Source organism: Scomber japonicus, chromosome 12, assembly GCF_027409825.1.
Source record: "Scomber japonicus isolate fScoJap1 chromosome 12, fScoJap1.pri, whole genome shotgun sequence".
Taxonomy (NCBI): domain Eukaryota; kingdom Metazoa; phylum Chordata; class Actinopteri; order Scombriformes; family Scombridae; genus Scomber; species Scomber japonicus.
In genome coordinates, this window is record NC_070589.1 from 1,319,197 (window position 1) to 1,339,269 (window position 20,073).

Genomic DNA, 20,073 nt, shown 5'->3' on the forward strand with positions numbered 1-20,073 from the left:
GGGAGCCAGCACCTGCACAGGGGCCACGTCCAGGGACTCTGGGGACAAGCACGCAAGAGAGAGCGAGACATCAGCTACAAGGTGATGTGAGGGTAAATGACGCGCATTCCTCACATCGGCAGCTAAGTATCACTGCACAGACCCAGAGAGAGGAATCAAGGCCTCAGGAGGAGTCTGGACCTGAAGGAAGAAGGCCGCAGCGTCAGCGGAGACCACCAGCGTGGTCCCATGACTATTTGGATCATTGAACTGACTTGGGGACAAGTCCTCTCAGCCAAGGGAGGGAAGAGTGTAGTGAGACAGCAGGTGGAGCTGTCTCGCTGCAAAAAGACTAATTATGGACTATTGGACACACCTGTGGGACGCCAGGCAGAGAGCTGAGATGTAGAAAAGGGGTTCAATCTGTGAGGAGAGGAGAGCTGTATGGACGTTTTGTTTGTTTGGCGGCTGGTACCCTTTTGGGCTGGGGAGGGGCGCTCGCAGTTGGTTAGGGCTGCCGGTGCGAAGATAGGAAGGTAGGGGAACTGAACCTGGGTGAGGAGGGGAGGCTAGTTGCCTCCTGTTAGGTAGCCAGGGCCGGGGCTTTAATAGGGCTGCTAGCCGCCGCTTTCCACAGCGTTCCCCCATCACTTCATCAGCGGTGCTGTGGTGACTGTGTGTTACCTGGTGCTTAGGACGCGCCGCCCGACGAAGTGCTGTTCCCCCGGGGAGTCGGACGGCGCATCAAGCGAAGACCCCGGGGGGGGGTCCTCGCCAGTGGGCGAGTTGAGTATATAAAATTGCATATTTAATGTCCGTTTATTGTTGTTTTATCTGTAGTCTTAATTGTGTTAGCCTATTTTAAATTGCCCAGGGACCCGGCAGGTTTTGGTGACAGGGGGGATGATAGTCAGGGGAGGGGAATGAAACATACATAGCTCACTAAGTTGCAGTGAGGGAGGCATCAATTGAAGCGTGCTGTGGTGTACTTTTTTATAAGAGTGTGCAGTGCTGTGATTTAAAAGCAGTGTGTGGTGTAAGCTAGTCTATTGTCTATCTAGCCCTTTTGTGGTGTGATCTGAGCTGAGTGTTGTGCATTTGATGTCCTGGCTATTTGACAAAAACCTTTACTGGTTAATTCCAGGTGGTGGCAGTGTTTGCCTACCCGGTTTACAAGGTGTATTACACACTGTAGCTGTTTAAAAAAATATTTAAAATAAATGAATGTCTGGTTGTTCATGCCTTGTTTAGTCAATGGTTAGGCTACAAATCAATTCCTAGTTACTTTTGAGTATTATAATGACTGACCTTTGCTGGTATGGCTGTAGTATCCGTAGTCTCAGAATGCTATACAAGTGATACGGATCCTGCCTGACAATTACGCTAATCAGGGCACATACCCTGGCTTACGCTCCTCCCAGGGAAAAAAGTTCAGGCTCAGGATTTTTTTTTACTATCACCCCTGACTGTACATACTGAGACCACGCCCCTATATGCACTGTGCATACTGAGACCACGCCCCTGCATGCACTGTGGATACTGAGACCACGCCCCATACATGCACTGTGCATAGTGAGACCACGCCCCCATATGCACTGTGCACACTGAGACCACGCCCCCTACATGCACTGTGCATAATGAGACCACTCCCCCTACACGCACTGTGCATACGGAGACCACGCCCCCTACATGCACTCTGTATACTGAGACCACGCCCTCTACATGAACTGTGCATACTGAGACCACGCCCCTATATGCAATGTGCATACTGAGACCACGCCCCCTACATGCACTGTGCATACTGAGACCATGCCCATATATGCAATGTGCATACTGGGACCACGCCCCCTACATGAACTGTAGATACCCCTACATGTGTGATAGGTTGATTTAATAAAAAGTGAAAACAGTCATTATCAAATCAGTCATTAGAAAACGTTAAAAAAGAATCCATTTATAAATAGTGATGCTATAAATGTGAATATACTTTTCATATTTCATAAAGGGTTAAATACTTAAGTTATGTGAAAGAGGTTAAAATGGTTAAAAACTATGTTAAACAGGGATGAATATAACAGATGAGTTGAGTTGATCTGTGATCGACCTGTTGAACTCTTAATCAAGGTTGATTAGTTTTGCCTGCCGAGGTCGGAAGGGGGAGCTCTTGGCCACTCTGCTTCACTCTTGATGAAGCTGCCAGAGAGGAAGCCTTGTGTCCGAGTAGTTCATTTATATTTCCTCTTTTTCAGGTATGTTATGAACATGTTTCGTTCTTAAACTTTAGAAAACAGTTGTAGATGGTTTTGTGCATGTTTTATGTACATATTAAATGTATTTTGTATGTTTCTGAGCAGCGAACGTTATGTTAAAATCCCTCAATGAGATACTATTGGAGTGGCTAGCTTACCTCCGTTCTCATGGCAGGCGGCATGAAGCAATACCTTCATACACATGCACTAATGATAGTGTGTATATTAAGTAAATATTAGTTTGTTAATTAATTAAAACTCATGTTCAGCATGTATTTTGATATGTAGTAGTAGTAGAAAGTTTGAAAAAGGCAAAAGTCGGCCCTCTCTTATCTCATATATCACCAGACATTTAGAGAGAGAAGAGTTAGATGAACTGGAGGATCAAGGCATGTCTGAGATACTTACCCTTCAAGATAAAATTATCGAGTTGCAACATTCTACTCAAAACAGAGTACCAGGACAGGAAGCTTTAGATGCAAGACAGGCAGAAGTGGTACAAGAGCAGGCTGGTCAGCCATTAGGAGAAGAGCTGTTAAAAAAATAGATAGAGAGACTACAACAAGTGTTAGCATTTTCACAACAAGAGAAACCAAAACAAAGCAGAGAAGTCTAGACCAGGCCCCTGCTCAACAGACCTCCCTACCCCGTCTCTCAGTACAGTGGAACAGAGAATTCAAAATATCAGGTCAGATCGGTGAGCCAGGGCAAAAAAAAAAAAACGTACCTTCTCAAGCCTAGCACACCAGATTGAGCAAGGCATTAGCAAGGGGTTCCCTGAAATCGAAATAGTTGATGGAGTGATCAGGGCAATAGCACCAGGCCTTCAACTACGCAGTTACCTCGAGGGCAAAACCAACCTTACTCTACCCACCTTGAGGAGGATCCTCAGGTCACACTACCAAGAAAAGGGTGCAACTGAACTGTACAAACAACTAACCTCAGAGGCCCAAAGCAACAAGGAAACCCCACAAACATTCCTGATCCGCACTCTGGATTTGAGGCAGAAAATTCTTTTTGCCTCACAGGAAGCAGAATCTGGCCTAAAATACGATCCCATCCTCGTATAGAGCATGTTTCTCCATACTGTTCTGACAGGCCTGCAAAATGATAACATTCGAAGTGACCTCCAACCTTACCTGCAACAAATGGCAGTAAGTGATGAGCTACTCCTCAAAAAACTCAACATTGCCTGTGCAAACGAAACAGAGAGACAAAACAAAAAGAAGCTACTTACCCAACAGCGGTCAGGGACTGTGCACTCAGTCCAGCATAATGAAACACCTTCAGATAAGAAAACAAAACATCACAATCTGGAAAATCCCAACAACAAACAGCCTGATTTACTAAATGAACTGAAAGAATTACGTTCTGACATGGCAATATTGAAAAATCTAGGTGCTGAAGTTGCACAAATTAGAGAGTCAATTCGACAGCCCCAGCCAGCACAGACCCAGTATCTCACCCGCAGTGGAGGAATGCAACCCCCTCTCCCAGTCTCAGTACCCACAACCAAGCTTCTGGTTAGGCTCAATATAAACAGAGATTTGCTCCACAATGCCAGTACCCCATTCCAAACCGCGCACGCATGAGAAAATGCATTGGCTGTCAGCAGAGAGGCAGTGAGTATTGCACTCATTGCTATAGGTGTGGGAGTAATGAATGAGAGACAGTAGACAAGACAGAGGTGCTCCATTAAACGAAAGAGGGTTACCCCCACGGGACAGGGAGTAACCAACCAAGGTGTAATGTCCCAACAACATTGCTCTCACTGTGGTGTCGTGGGAAAAGATCAAAGATTGCGGCAGTGTGTATCATGTAAAATGGACGCTTACTGTTCTAAAACTTGTCAAGCTGAACATTGGCCAAAACACAAAAAGCTGTGCAACCAGCACTCCCACTCACAAGTACGCCAGCACTCTCACTCAACTTCAAAGCCCAATCGCTCCAAGAAAGAGGACAGACAGTCTCGTCTTGTTGCTCTGGTAGGGAAACGGTGCATGGTTGAGTGTTATATACAAGGTTTCAGAACACTAGCACTATGGGATACAGGCTCCCAAGTCTGTATTGTTGATGAGAAGTGGAAAAAGAGACATTTGCCACATGAGAAGTTAAGAGACATCTCTGAGTTACTTGATGCACCTGATGATTTGAAAATCACAGCTGCCAATGGACAAAACATGCCTTATAAAGGTTTCATTGAGGTTACTTTTGGATTAGCTGCAGAGGGAGCTGACCCCAAAGAACCTGTGGTGCCCATGCTCGTAATGAAGGGTAAAAGCCTTTCACAGCCCATCCTAGGCTTTAATGTCATTGAGCAAATAGTGAAAACCCACACCAAAGAGCAACTGGATGCTGCAAGGAAAGAGCAGTGGCATAGGGCACCAAGAACAGCTTTTCCCAGCCTTGAGAAGGAAAATGTCACAGCCTTCATTGATCTAGTGGCAACTGAACAGACATGTGACTATGTTGTGAAAACGACAAGAGAGAAAGTCAACATACCAAAACGAAGGTTACGATATTGTAACCCTAGTTATATTAGCACAGGCGGAGCCCTCTACTGGACTCTATGGGTACTATACTCCACCAATCGCGTACGCGCGATGGCCCACTGAAATTTTGCATGTACGTAGCCGGCCGCTAGGGCGTGTCTACCTGACCCGCCTCCTTCGGCGGGTATATAAGCAGGTGCATCGCCAGCTGCCCTCATTCCGCCAAACTTCAGCGTAAGGCGAAAGAGCGGCAGGGTCCCTTTGTAGAGGGCTCCGCCTGTGCTAATATAACTAGGGTTACAATATCGTAACCTTCGTTATATCTCACACAGGCTTCGCCCTCTACTGGACTCTATGGGTACAGTAGGCGAAGCCCGATTTATGTACTCCCTGCCGCGGGAGAGGCTCCGCCCACTGACCAGGCCAGCTACAGGTTAGGTTCCAGACCCAGCCATCACTTTATTGATCTAAGCCGCCATGCGGAGTGATAACGGATCCAACCTCCCCCCAGTTAGCAGCATCTGGCTAGACTGGGTGAGGTTGTGGTCTAACCTTGCACCTTATTGCCCGCGTCTTAGTTGAGCGTGACCCAATGCCGGTGCATGACACCCTGTGGGGGCCGAGTATAAAACACTCGACACATCCCTCTTCTCACATGTCCTGAGACCCTATGGTGAGCACAGATCTGGAGAAGGAGCCTGACACGTCCAAGAGATAGAACCGTATGAACGGGCAGGGTGAAGACCACGATGCTGCCGTACATATGTCCTCAACACTCGCACCGCTGAACAGGGCCGCAGACGTCGCCACACTTCGTGTGGAGTGCGCCCGAACCGCAGCGGGCGGGTCCCGATTCGCTTGACTGTAGGCTGCGGAGATACCATCACACAGCCACTTCGCCAAGCGTTTCTTGGACAAGGCTCTGCCAGCCGTCCCGTCACCATAACACACCAACAACTGTTCTGTGTTTCTGACGGTGGCCGTGCGGTCGACATAGCATGTCAACGCACGTACAGGGCACAGGAGATGCAGTTTCGCCTCCCTCGAATCCCCATGAGGGGGAGGGTGAAAAGCCTCCAGTTGAATAGTTCTCGACCGAAATGAACTTCTTATGTTCTTGGGAACAAAAGAAGGGTTTGGTTTAAGGATGGCACCGCTGCGGTCCCCACGTAGGAGTAAACAACTCGGGTGGACCGACAAGGCGCACAATTCACTCACTCTTTTGGCTGACGTCAGAGCAAGAAGCAATGCTGTCTTGAACGACAACGCCTTTAGAGAGGAGTGTTCTAAGGGCTCGTAGGGGTCCCTAGTAAGGGCCTCGAGCACCAACGGCAATTCCCATTGTGGTACAGAAGTGCGTGCCACAGGCCGCTGTCTTCTGACCCCCTGCAGGAATCGTTTCACCAGAGGGTGGGCGAAGACTGGACCTCCGCCCAACCCCTCGTGGCATGATGAGATGGCTGCAGCGTAAACTTTGATAGTCGCGTGAGACAGCCCTCTATCAACCAAAAGCTGTAGAAAGGAAAGAGTGTCCCCCACTGGACATGTCAGTGGGTCCACTCCCCTTCCCTTGCACCACCGCTGGAAACCCAACCATTTTGGCCTGTAACAGGCAATGGTGGACCCAGCCCTAGCCACCTGAATGGTTTGCACCACCTGAGCAGTCAGCCCAGCCCGCATCAGCCTGTCCCTCTCAGGAGCCAGGCCTGAAGCGGCTGGCCCAGGGTCGGCAGCGCCTGTATTGCGTCCGCCTCCTGCGACAGCGCCCCCTGGAACTGGGGGATGGGCCATGGTGGAGTCACCGCCATCAGGGTCAGCACCGCGTACCACGGGGCTGACCGCCGGTCGGGGGCCACCAGAATGACCCTCAGCCGCTCCACTCTCACTCTCTCCAGTAGCTGGGGGATGAGGTGGAGGGGGGGGAAGGCATAAAGCAGCCTTCTTGGCCATGGCACGTGTGCAAACGCGTCCACCCCCAAGGGTGGACGGTCCTGCGGCCTCAGGGAGAACCAGAGAGAGCAGTGGGTGTTCGACCTGTCGGCAAACAGGTCTACCGTTGCCCTCCCGAATCGTGACCAGATCTGCTGCACCACTCCTGGTTGCAGCCTCCACTCGTCGTCCAGGGGACCGCCCCTCGACATAAGGTCGGCCCCCCTGTTTTCGAGCCCTGGAATGTGGAGGGCTCTCAGAGATTGTAGGTGCTCTGAAGCCCATGACCACAGGTTCTCTGCCATCACTAGCAGGGCTGCGGATTGTACACCGCCCTGTCTGTTGATGTAAGCGACCGTGGTGCGGTTGTCGGTCCTCACCAGCACGTGTCTCCCCTTTAGTAGGGGACCAAAGTGTTGGAGAACCAGTAACACTGCCTGTAGTTCGAGTAGGTTGATGTGGCGTACCTCCCCCGGAGGCCACACACCACCTATCGCCTTCCCCAGGCAGGTGCCTCCCCACCCCTTCAGGGAGGCATCCGTGAACATCGCTGTGTAGGAGGTCACCCGTCCCAGCGGCGTCCCGGTTAACAGATGTTGAGGGGACCCCCAGTACCGCAGGTTGTCCCGCGCCGTTGGGGGGGACTGTCAGCAGCCGAAACTTTTGCCTCTTGAGGTCTAAGTGTAGGCCGGTGAACCATCTCTGCAGGCGGCGCATGTGCAACAGTCCCAGTGGAACCACCGGGTTAGCTGCCGCCATGTGCCCCAGTGCCTGCATTACTGTCAAGGCTGTAACACGTGAGCCCCGTCGCAGCTTGAGAACCTCCTGCTGCAGGGCCGTCCGTCTGGACTCCGACAGAACGGCCCTCAGTCTGACGGAGTCGAGCACCATCCCCAAGTACTCGGCCTGCTGGCTCGGTTGGGGGGTGCTCTTCTTCCAGTTGATAGCAAACCCCAATCTGGTCAGGTGCAGTATCAACTGAGCTGTGTGAAAAATGGCCCATTGTTTGGACCTGGCCATCACAATGAAGTCGTCCAAATAAAAGAAGACCCTCATGCCTCGGCCACGCAACGGTTGTAGCGCTGCGTCCACACATTTGCTGAACGTGCGGGGGGCCAGGGAATAGCCGAATGGGAGCCTGTTGTATTCGTAGGCTGTTCCCTGGAAGGCGGAACGCAGGAACTTCCTGTGTTTTGGCGCCACCTCGACATGAAAATAAGCGTCCTTCAGGTCGATGGTTGTGAACCAGTCGCCTGGCTGGACGAGCTCCAGCAGCTTCCTCGTGGTCAGCATGCGGAACGTTTTGCGATCAATACGCATGTTCAGGGCACGGAGGTCCAGGATGGGTCTGTAATCCCCCGTCTTTTTGGGGACCAAAAAGTATGGGGAGTAAAAACCTCGTTCCCTGTCGTGGGGAGGGACAATTGACACAGCCTGTTTTGATATCAGGTCCTGAATTTCCCTCTCGAGAAAATCTATCTCTTGTTGAGAGGATAGATTTATCGCCCGTATGCCTCTGAATGCTGGTGGGAGCCCGCAGAACTGGAGAGAATATCCTAGTTTGAGGGTCCTGTCCAGCCAGTTCGTCAACACACAGCTGCTTCGCCACTCCTCGTGAAACCACGTGAGGGGACACGCAGGCAGCTGTGGAGCGGCTTTCAGAAAATTGTGGTACACAATTTCGGCCCTCTCCGCCGCCAAACCCGCCATAAAAGGGAGTTCGGCCCATGGGGGGCCCTCTGTGAAAGGGCTGAGTCGTTCCTGAACGCGGCAGGCCCGGTTTACGAGCCGCCGTGGTCGTCCGTGAACGCAACTCTGATGTCCGAGGCAGTGAGGCGACACCTGAACGGCCCTTCACCGTCTGACATTTTACAGTCACAGGAAAAACACTGTCCCTGCTGCTGTCATTTTCTTCCGTGGAAATAAAAACAGGGGAACAGGCAGGGTTGTTTAGCTCAGCTTCACGACATGCGTACCAAGGAGTAACGCTTTTACTTTCAGCGAGCTCCACTCGGCGATTGCGAGGGGCCCGCAACGCCGTTAGCGAGCAGCTAGCTGCTAACGCCCGCCTCGCGAAGCGGTCAGAGGCCTTGACCGCTTGGACAGGGACTCTGACCGTTCCGCTGCCGTTTGGCGGGGGGCTGGCTCGTGTTAACCCGGCCGTTTCGATGTAGCGGGGCAGGTTAAACGAACGGTGCTGCAGCTGAGTAACGTCACAGTCTGAGTGCGCGTTACGCAAGCTAACCCTGTCTTTGTTAGAAAGTGGAGCCTCGTCGTAGCCGGCGGCTAGGCGGTGGTAATCATCGCCTGTCAAGCGGTGAACGAGCTGCGCTGGGCCGGCTGTTACAGTAGCACTGTGCCGGTTAGCCCTGCGCGAGGCTAGCTGTGTGGTCGCTACAACCGGTGGGGAGCGATATTTACCTATGCATCGCCGCCGGTTGTAGCGCTCATATGGAGGGACAACCGCGGATCTTTCCCGGTTAAAAGAGACAACAATGTTCCACTCAGCCTTGTTACTCACAAAGGATGCGGCTGAGGGTGTGTGTTGTGTGCGTGCTTGAGTGGCCGTGACCGGGGGGCCTCGAACGCCGGGCCCGCTGCAGGGATGCAACGGTGGAGCACACATTACCGGCAGCCCGCTGGATGGTGCAGCGTATGCTACACCGACCGGGGCTGTCCAGCAAGCCGGGGGTATGGGAGGGGAGGATTTTGCTCTTTTAATGGTGTAACGTGTTTTAATAAAAACAGTTTCAACATTTTCAGCACGTTTAGTTACATAAGCAGAACATACAGAACCATAACATGAACCATGAGGGAGGGTGGCGGAGCAACCTGCTTGCGCCATTCCTCCCGTTAGCTGTCATTTTGGTTGCTGTGCGCCCCAGGAACAGGACAGCTTCGGCCGGGGCCTCTGTCCGCTGGTGCCGCGTGCTGCGGGGCGAGACACGCTCGCGTCCCGTGGAGGGCGCTGCTGTGGTGGGGCCGGCGGAACCGGCTGCTGGTCAGCTGGGGGGGTCGCCGCGGAGAAGCCTCTCTGCTGGCAACGCTCTCTCCTCCTCGCCGTAGCATTGCGATGGGGCAGCGTCCTTTCTCGCTGCTTGGCGGCGACAGCGAGCGGCAGATGGCGGCTCAGCTGCGCCTTTTCCTCCTCTAGCCTCTTCAGCCGCTGTGTCACCGTGGTGAGAGAGCCAAAGAGGCCGTCTGACGACACTGGTGCGGCCAGGAGATCCTCTCGATCCCTTCTGGGGAGGGCGGTGAGGCCAAGCCAGACGTGGCGAGAGCCGACGACCGACAGCGACATCACACGCCCAGCAGCAGTAGCGACGCCCTGGATGAGGTTGTTGATCTGACCGACAGTACGGCCGAGACAATCAACAGCGTCAGTGGAAGGGGTGGTGTCACGCGACAGTGAAGCTGCTGCCGCGACGCCCAGCACACCCAAGTTGTTTGCTGCTGCTGCAAGTTGCGCGCCCAGCTGGAACATTTTGTCCAAATATTCCAGCGTATCTTTATCCTGTGGCAGCGGTGGTAGCGGCTTCCTGTGCCCTGACCAACCAGCTGACTGTGGGATAATGAGCGCAGCAAGAGCCTCTTCCAGCGGGGGCACACCGGGGAACACCGTCTCCGTATGGCCCTGCACACGCAGGAAAGACGTCATACCCACGACCGTCGCTTTGGTTTTCAGCGGCTCCTGCCAAGACGCTCTCACACATTGCCAAATGTCGGGGAGCGCTGGGGAGCCGTAAAACCCCTGACGGAGTCGGCTCACAGGCTTCGGTGGCAGCGGAGGGGGCAAGGGAAGCCCGACACACTCTGCTGCCGCCGTCATGACTTTCGGGAAGTCCAGCTTGATTGAAGCGGTGCCGGAAACAGCCGAGGCGTCAGAGAGGGAGAGGGAGAGCTCATCATCCTCGTCCTCGTCTCCTCGCGGCGGCGGGCCGGGACCAAAGGCTGAGTCGGGCCCGGGCGGCGGAGCTTCATCAGGCGTTATGGCGGTGGTGTATGCCGGAGCGGCGTCCTCCTCCTCCATGGCGTCATCTTCTGATTCCCGCTCTTCTTCCTCACTGCCGTCAGGAGACAAGGTGAGAAGCGATTCGCCGGAGAAGAAGTCAGCTCGCTGCTGGCGGCGAACACGTGGAAGGTCTCGGCAGCAGACGCAGGCCGGGCGCTGCTCTACCCCGGCGATGGCGTGCTCTCTCCCGAGACACTCGTAGCAGAGTAGATGCCGGTCTGCCGGGGCGATGATGCCGCTGGGGCAGGCCGGGCAATGTCTTGGTTCTTGAAGCGGCGACTCCATCCGAGGAGATGATGTGACAGTGGGCACTCGCCGATCGCTGAAGTAAAAAGGAATGAGGGCAGCTGGCGATGCACCTGCTTATATACCCGCCGAAGGAGGCGGGTCAGGTAGACACGCCCTAGCGGCCGGCTACGTACATGCAAAATTTCAGTGGGCCATCGCGCGTACGCGATTGGTGGAGTATAGTACCCATAGAGTCCAGTAGAGGGCGAAGCCTGTGTGAGATATAACACACATCAGTTCAGATTGATTGCAAGGTACAGACACAGTCACTAACAGTCGCGGCTGTGGCTCAGGAGGTAGAGCGGTCGTCCTTCAATTGGAAGATTGGTGGTTCGATTCCCGGCTCCTCCAGTCCACATGTCGATGTGTCCTTGGGCAAGACACTTAACCCCTAATTGCTCCCGTTGCTGTGCCAACGGTGTATGAATGTGTATGAATGGTTAGATTCCCCCTGATGTGCAGGTTGGCACCCTGCGTGGTAGCTCCTGCCATCAGTGTATGAATGTGTGTGAAAGGGTGAATGACATGTATAATGTAAAGCGCTTTGAGTGGTCGCACAGACTAGAAAGGCGCTATATAAGTACAGTCCATTTACCATTTACAGTCCATTTACTAAAGAAAGACACCACGCTTCTGTTTGAGCCTGACATAAACCCACAGTGGGCCGACGGCCTTGAGTTCTGTGAGACTTTGGTAACACTTAAAAGTGGTGTTTCCCCTTATATGGTCCTCGATGTGCAAAACCCAACTGATCATGATATTGAAATGTCAGGAAGAACTGTCGTGGGTACCCTTCAGCAGATTCAGGCTGTGTATCCAGTTACTGCCCTGGAGAAACCTGACTGTTGTCCTACAGTCTCAGTGCGTCAAGTTGGAGCAGAGAGTGAACAAACTACACTGTAAAAAAAAAAATCTTAAAAAAACGGTAATTTTCCGGCAGCTGGGGCGCCAAAAAAATACCGTTAAATAACAGAAAATTACTTTCTCATAAAAATAGTTATTTTCCATAATTAAAATACAGAAATACAGTTTGTAGTTGTAATTTTAACAAGATTTTGCCTTATTTTCAGGTTGTTTAACGTTTAATTAGGAACATTTTCACATTTTAAAACGATTAAATTACCTAGAAATATGGTAAGTAAACGTTGTATTACGAATAATAATGCTTACATTTACAGAAATGTGCTGTTATTAGTTGGTTTTAATGACATTATTTTATGGAAAGAGGTTGTATAATGTAATTTATATTTAATGTAATATAACAGTATATGACACACAAAACAATGTGATTCATCGTTCAAAACATGTCAAAAAACTGTAGAAAAACTAGATATTAGGTTTAAAATTGCAACAATTTACTGTTAATTTCAGATCACATCAAATGTATATTTAGTTATTTTACGTTGTTTTTAACATTTAATAACAAACATTTTACGTTTTAAAACAATGAAATTACCCATAAAGATGGTAAATTAACATTGTAATATGAATAATAATGCTTAAATTTACAGAAATGTGCTGTTATTAGTTGGTTTTAATGGCATTATTTTATGTAAAAAGGCTGTATATTACTTTATGTTAGATGTAATATAACAGTATACGACACTAATTTGATTAATCTTTCAAAACATGTCAAAAAGACTTAACTACATATTGGGTGTTTATTGCAACAATATTATTATTATTATTATTGTAAATTTAGTTTTGTTTTCTTTTACATTGATTTCCTGAATATTTAAAAAGCCTAACCCTAACCCTTTAAATGGTTTAAACCGTTTTTTGGCTAGTGGGAAAAGGGGCTTAAATGAATTGAAGTTTGAATGAGACTAAGCTGAACAAGAACAGCTACAATTTCCCATTCTCAGTATTTTTATTCAACTGTAACAGGTAACCATTATTACAGCAATATTCAAAAATCAATTAAATTAAAATGACTGGCTCTGAAACAAAAATAAATAAAATTGGAAATGAAAGAAAGTTTAGAAAAAGTTAAAAAAAAAAATAAAAAAAAGTTGAGTTACCAATTCACAGTAATTACATATCCACAACGTTGATAATAAAGCTATAAAACAAATAGCTTACAATACAAGAAAACTTACTGGATATTAATCCATAACAGTCTAAATTGGACAAAATATCCATAACCTGTGAGCACTTATTCCCGCCACTCGTAGTCTGCAATTCTTGTTATCAGTGTGAGAACCTTTGGACTGACTGCAAGTCTTTTGGTGGCGTTCCGCTCCACTTTTGATCCCTTGTCTGGGTTAATTTTGAAGAGGCACCTGTCAAATGAAAAAAAAAAAAAAAAAAAAAAAAAAACTTTAGTAACTGTGGACTGTACTGTAATTTAATGTTTTCATACATTTGCAAAAGGTTACACAACAGTGTAGACAGAGCTTGCTTGTGAAAGAGTGTTTGGACATACAGGGAACTGTGGAACAGTGATGTAATGAATTAACATGTGAGTACTGTATACGTGTATTGTGTATGAATGCGTATTAATGTTTGAAGGTGGTGGGAGGGGCCGTTTGGCACGAAATGGCAGCCATGCTTCCTTCAGTCTGCCCCAGGGCAGCTGTGGCTACAAACACTAGCTTACCACCACTGGTGAGAATGTGTATGAATGAATAATGGTTTCTGTAAAGCGCTTTGGGTGCCTTGAAAAGCGCAATATAAATCCAAGCCATTATCACTTCTTATTATTATCATTATTATTATTATTATTGTTAGTAGTAGTATTGCAAATACTATTTCAAGGAGATGAATGTAACTTCGGTCAGGAGGATCTGCTACTCAAAGGTTTCTTGGGTATTTGAGTTTTGTTTTGTCAATTATTTCATAAATAAGCATTAACAAGCATCTGTTTCTGTAACTTCACATGAGCATGAATCAAGGATAAATAAGAGACATAGCCAGTCTGAAAATCTGAAAAACAAAAATGAACTCTCTGGTACAGTTCGGACCATTTTCATCCAGTAGGGGGCATTTTTCACTCATTTGTTTTAGTCATAACTCTCCCTTGTGATATCAAATCAAATTTTTTTATAATTTCTTGAAATTTTATTATTAAAAAAATTCAAAGAGATCAATAATACATTGTCCTACCCCGTGTATGGGTCGATCTTTTACAGTATGTGCATTATATATCTTATTTTGATGTATTAAATTGACTAGTGGTGTCTTACCTCTGTAAGAACTCTAAAGTTGATGCTTGGGCTGCTGGGTAAGATATGTTCATACAGTAGTACGAACCAAACATCAGCATAACAGCATCACTGAAGATTCTGATATTGCCATTCACAATGGTCTGGTCAACAGACAGCATGAAATTCTCCACTGCCAAAGTTGAGTTTCCTGTTGTGTACAAGGACAAGAGAAAATTAAAATTAAATTATCATGTTACAACTGAGTCCAGTACAACAATAACAATCAAAGTAATAGTAGTAATAGTTTTCTGTTTTTTGGTTTTAATATATTGTGGTGGAGAAAGACAAATATTCATACCACACACAACAATACATGGTGTACTTGGAAGTCCAGCACAGTCCACTTCAGAGGGCAGGGTTGTTTGATCCACTTTGCAGAACATCTGTTCTTCTTCTTCATTAAAGTACTTGAGGAGCAGTGGAAGAAACACTGCAACATTCACATCTGCAACATTTTTGCTTGATGTTTCCATTTCCCTGAAGATGGTCTCCATCTTCCCTGTCTTGTCACCAGATTTAAGAAATGAAATAACTCTGGCACATTTATTAGCCATGTTTTTGTCTTCCATGTCCACACCTGTAAGCTCTTTAAAATGAGTCTTCATGCCGGTTGTCTCAAACAGATATGGCCATTCCTTTGTCAAGTCAGAAGTCTCAGTCCCACTGATAATGTCTTTTCTCTGAGTGAAGAAAGTGGCTCTCATCATATTCTCAATGGCTTTGCTGTAACAGCATCTTTCTCTCCACATTTTCTTTAACTCTTCTTGTGCATGTTTCTGAGATTCAGGGGTTTCATCAGGTGGCAGCCGTGTTGGTTGCCAGTTTATACACCCATAAGTGTCTAGTCTTTTTTTCAGAGTTGGGGTATCCTCTCCTTCACTGCTGCTAATAATTTGTCTCTTTAAGGAAAGTGAAGTGTTTCCTCTCTTCAGGTTATCCACTCTGCTGACCATCTGTTTGGTGAGTGAGTCATACCCACTGCCTACAACTTCACCTTCAATGACATCAGTAAATGCCACAGGGTAGGCCTTTGTCATCTTCCTTGCTATCTCACCAATATGTTTCTTCCCAGGTGTTGGGCACGCGGTTAAGATTTCACTGACAATGAGCCATATGATTTCAAGCCTCTCACTTTTTGTTGGCCGCATTCCTGTTTCCAGCTTTCTGATGATGTCAGATGGAATTTTCTGCCAAGGAATTTGAAATTTAAAATGCCAGCTGTTGTCAGACAATCAACGAGGTGTGATATCCATACTTGAACTACTTGTTGACCGCAGTGAACTTGCAGTTTCTGAGCTGTAACCACCTGGAGAAAACACAGAGAACATGAGCTGTTATTAAATAATAGGTGGGTTTTCATGGAGCGTTTTTCCTCTTTCGGGACATTGGTTCTGGCCGAAACTATATAGAAATTACTTGGGTCATTTCTCTTTTTTTGGCCGGGTTCGGGCCGAGACTTAATGCTAGTGAGACGCGCTGAGTCCAGATTTCAACACCCATGGGTCCGGTTGAATTTTAATTTTCAGGGCCATAAAGAACTTGTAAATGCATAGTGATGTTTACATTTTGATTTCTGTCGACACAGAGCAGAAAGAACGGAACCAGACAACATTTAGTTTCATTGTTTACATGAGAAAATTGTCTTTCTTTCTTTCGGTTTCTTTCGGTTTAAGAAAAATGTTTATTCCACCTCTCTGGGCTTGTTTGTTTTGATTGAGCTGATTGTAATCAGATTATTTGGCTTCTTGTAGGGTTTACAAGAATAAAATAATCTGATGCAATTTACTGATGCAACAATTAAAGCCATCCAATTTTCCACATTGTATAATGTAACCTCTATAATTTTGATATTTATACACATATATACATATACATATACTCACCAGAAAGGGCCATCTCGCCAGACTGTGTTACTGGACTTGTACTGGTACTGGCTCTGCTGAACTGTTGGTTGCTCTGGTTGCTTGGAGGACTGTCCAAGACATCTTGTTGGCCTTAATAAAAGGACAGATAGTAGTAATATTTAACCATACAGACATCACATAGCTCAATCTGGGTATATTAATACCTAAGATAATTATATACTCAGTAGTCAACTGATATCAAACTGTTCCTTTCTCAATATAATGCAGTACAGTACACCACCACTAACACTGACTATGAAATCAATGATGAACAAGGTATAGTTTATAGTTATCACCTTTTTGAAAACAACAAAAATGTAGAGAAGATTCTTTGAAGTATAATTCATAGTAGAACTGCTGTATTGGACTGCATTAATTTGAACAGGTGTACCCTAATAAGTATATTTTGACTATGCTCATTTTTCTAATGCAAAAGTTTATTATGTGCAAATTGAAACACATACTTTTCTTTTTGAGTTTCCTGGCTTCAATTGGTCTCAGGACAGAAAGGAGGTCACTCTCCTGCAGGTAGCTCAGGTCCTCCATGTCCTCAACTCCTAAACCTTGCAGATGCTCCAGCAAAGGCTCAGGGTCTCTCAGTTTAGGAAGACTTGATTTGATGAAAGACAAAAGCCGACTCTCTGTATCCATGACTCGGAGGACTAGAAGGGATGAAAAAATACTGTTCTTCAAGCATTACTGTCAGATTTTATCTCTCAAACTCCAGATTACTCTGAGTCAACAATGCTATGCTTAAGTGAAATTACCCTTGTCCCACAAAGCTTGTACACAGGCAAAGGATAATAATCTAGTTTCCGCTCAGGCTTCCAACATTTCATGCTCTGCCTTGCTTGTTTCACTTCATACAATGCAAACGCTGGCATATAGGACACGTCATGAGGTGTAACAATAAAGTACACATGCTGGTCCTGCGTCACAAGCATGAGCTCAATCTGTCCGAATTCAAGTGCCTCACCTTGGTTTAAACATAGAAAGAGTCCCTTTTTGTACTGACTGCCTTTCCACTGCACCTCGGTAGCTGACTCAACATTGGGTTCTTTGACTAAGGTTTCTCCTACTGCAGAGCGCACTGCTTCGCTGTACAGTTCAGCATGGAAAGGAGTGGAGTTCTTAACCATCAATGAGGGTGCAAAAAAGGAGCCAGAATGTAGGTATGCCTGCAGTAGTTGATGGTTCTTTGCAAGTGTGTGACATACATTTTTGAAGTTTTGTGTCCTTCGCACACATCTTTTGAAATATGAATGCTTACTCTCGAACCTCATTGTCCACAGCCGAATGAGTGGGCCAAACTTTAGTATTAAGGCAGGGTAGTGGGTGAGGTAATGATGCTTTGGTTTTAGTTTTTGTGAAGGAAAAAATTCTTTCCTTCCTTCCAGATAATCACCAATCAGAACACTGAGCAATGCAACCTGGGGTACTGATATAGTAGGGGCACAAATCAATTCCACTAGCTCTTTCAGCTGGACAGTCAGTTGCCATACAGGATCCTCCGTGTCTGTGATAATGATAATGGGGAGAAGTCTCAGCAAAGACCAGTTTTCTGTCGCCTGGCCACCTAATTTCACACCCTTTTCTGAAACTTCAGCTGGTTTAGAGCTACCATCAGATCCCTGGTCACTAAACTGTTTGATCCTTCGATTTAGCTGTGAATATGTGAAGAATTTTTTCACCTTGACAAAATGGGTGAGGTAAATGGCAAGGTCAGATGCCACGACACCCTCAAAGAGATCATGGCCAATACAGGGTGGGAGGCCTGGCTGGCAAACATGAAAAAATGTCAGTGAATTAAAGACAGAGTTACATTTCACACCTCTGACTAGACTTGCATCACCATTTTGCAGTTCTTGAACAGTGTCATTGTACTCTTGTACTGTACGGATTGGAGCATGGTGTTCCGTCTAGCTCAGGTTCTGGTTACATGACATGTTGAGATGTACTGAAATTTTCTGTGAATCCACCAATGTTATGTGACCCCAAATTGTCACCGGCAATGCAAAAGACAGTTGCCTTAACAATGTTTCCAGAAATATTCAGACCATTTGTCTCGAGTTCTCCAAGATCAGTTATCAATTGAGAGAACACTTTCTCGTGGCCAAAATATTTGAAATCAGCTTCTCGGCACAAAAGTAAAAGCTGCAAGTTGTCAATAGTGGATCGATGAAAAGGCTCAAAATTTGCTAGAGTGAAGTAGACTCCAAGCATCTTATGTTTTTTCTTTGCCGAGCCAAGGGGATTAACTACCTCAAAAGCATCTTGATAAAGTATCACTTTTAATGTGAGACCTGACTCAGCAAAAAGAGGATTGGACTTAAATACTGATCCATCACACACATCATTTAAAATATGAGGTGTACGTTCATTCTCAGATGTAGAACCCTGTTCCAGCAGATCAGTATGTTTTAGCAGAGTTATCAATGTATGCTTTATGGGAACATACTGAGCATATTGCTCCTTTCTATTTTCATCAAACCCCCAAAAAATGGGTTGTGGATGCACGTATGGAAAATTCTCCTCAAAATACCGTTTTCTGTTGTACTCTGTGGAAAGGGAGGAGCTGCAGGATCCATGAATATCTACATAATCTAGGGTCTTCAAAACATCTTCAATTTCAGTCTCAGATAGTTCAGCTTTTGTTTGAAGAGATGCTTTCAGTTGACTTTTCGTGTACTGCAGACACATTCCATTAAGACTATTCAGTTCTTCTACGATCAACTGGATTGTAGAGGAAGGGATAAGTTGTTTGGCCTGTAGTTTCATGTAAAACATGCACAGATTTCTCATGTACAAACTTTTCATTTGTGCAAGGTCTGGGACATCTGCCTCAGGCTCATCATCAGCTGACCCTTCATCTGCCTGGCTTTCAGCAACAGAGGACTGAGACTCACTAGGAACTGAAGGAGGACAGTATGCACCAGAGACATGCAGAGCTGTGGGGTTTTTGTGCTTCCTAGCTAGGTGGGCTGTGAAAGATGATGTCACTGAAAAAGTTTTATCACAGTCTTTAAATGGGCAATGCACTATCTCTCTTCTTGAAATGTGAGATTTTAGGTGACAGAGAAGGTCTTTAAGGTCGATCAACTGTTTCTGACAATGTGGAAGTTGACATAGAAAGGGTGTCTGCAAAGTTTGAGACTGTGACACAGTAGATAACCGCCGATGATGGCGGTAAACATGACATTTAAAAGCATTGTAATTTCTGAACTGAAACTTACAACTATCCATACAACACGCATGCTGATAATGTGGCTCATTTTTATGAAGCCCTTGATGTATCACGTACCCTTTTAGGGTATTCACTGAAGCACCACAACTACGACAGGTGTAATCTTTTGACATCCTTAACTGCAGTGTAGTACCTTTTTCAGTGTACTCCATGAAATCAACCGCACCACTTATCTGCAGAGAGAAAGAGAGAAAAAAAAAACATTTATGAAATCATGAAATTTACCAAAATCAAAATAAATGCTATTGGTTGTGAAATAGTTGACCTAAACTGTGTTAGCCAATTTCCCCTCAATAAACTAAAAGATGATCATTAGCTTATCCTTTACACATTTTTCAGTATTGTTTTTAATTACCAAATCTCAGTATTATGTGTTATGACTGGTCATATTTTTGTTTTGGTCTGTTTGTGTGCCCTGTGTTTCTTTTGGTTATTTTCTTAACAGGCAAATAGCGGTGTGCCGTCGCAATGCTGTGATTGGTTGATGAGGATTGCATCCTGGCCTGCGATTGGCTGCAGCTGGGAGGGGCCAGCTATAAAACAGCCAAGATGGCGGCAGTCTTGTGGCAGCAGGCAAATCCCCGTCCTCCTCCTCTCCCAGCCGGCCACACTTTTGTCTCTGTTTTGTTTTCTTTGAAAGTAGATATTGGTTGTATAGTTTATGTTGAGTAGTAAGGGTGGACTGCCAGTTTTGGTTAATCTGGTTTTCTCCTGTTTATTTAGCCAGGGAGCTAAATTCTTGTCATTTGTTTTCTTAGAGTAAGTATCTT

General features: G+C 46.6%; 1 protein-coding gene across 1 annotated transcript; it reads right to left on the bottom strand.

Annotated features, from left to right (window-relative positions):
* Positions 1–13,104: 13,104 nt before the first annotated feature.
* LOC128369156 (uncharacterized) lies at positions 13,105–19,392 on the bottom strand. Its single transcript, XM_053330145.1, has 2 exons — positions 18,602–19,392; positions 13,105–13,231 (listed from the first exon to the last, which is right to left on the bottom strand). The coding sequence occupies exons 1-2, from the start codon at positions 19,300–19,302 to the stop codon at positions 13,105–13,107; spliced, it is 828 nt and encodes a 275-aa protein (XP_053186120.1). The 5' UTR covers positions 19,303–19,392.
* Between the last annotated feature and the right edge of the window lie 681 nt (positions 19,393–20,073).

Excerpts from the sequence above, each read along its gene's own strand:
- LOC128369156 (XM_053330145.1), bottom strand. The coding sequence starts at position 19,302 with ATGGATAGTTGTAAGTTTCAGTTCAGAAATTACAATGCTTTTAAATGT. Across the intron at positions 13,232-18,601 it reads ACAGAGTACAACAGAAAACG|GTGCCTCTTCAAAATTAACC; the intron begins GTATTTTGAGGA and ends TTCATTTGACAG.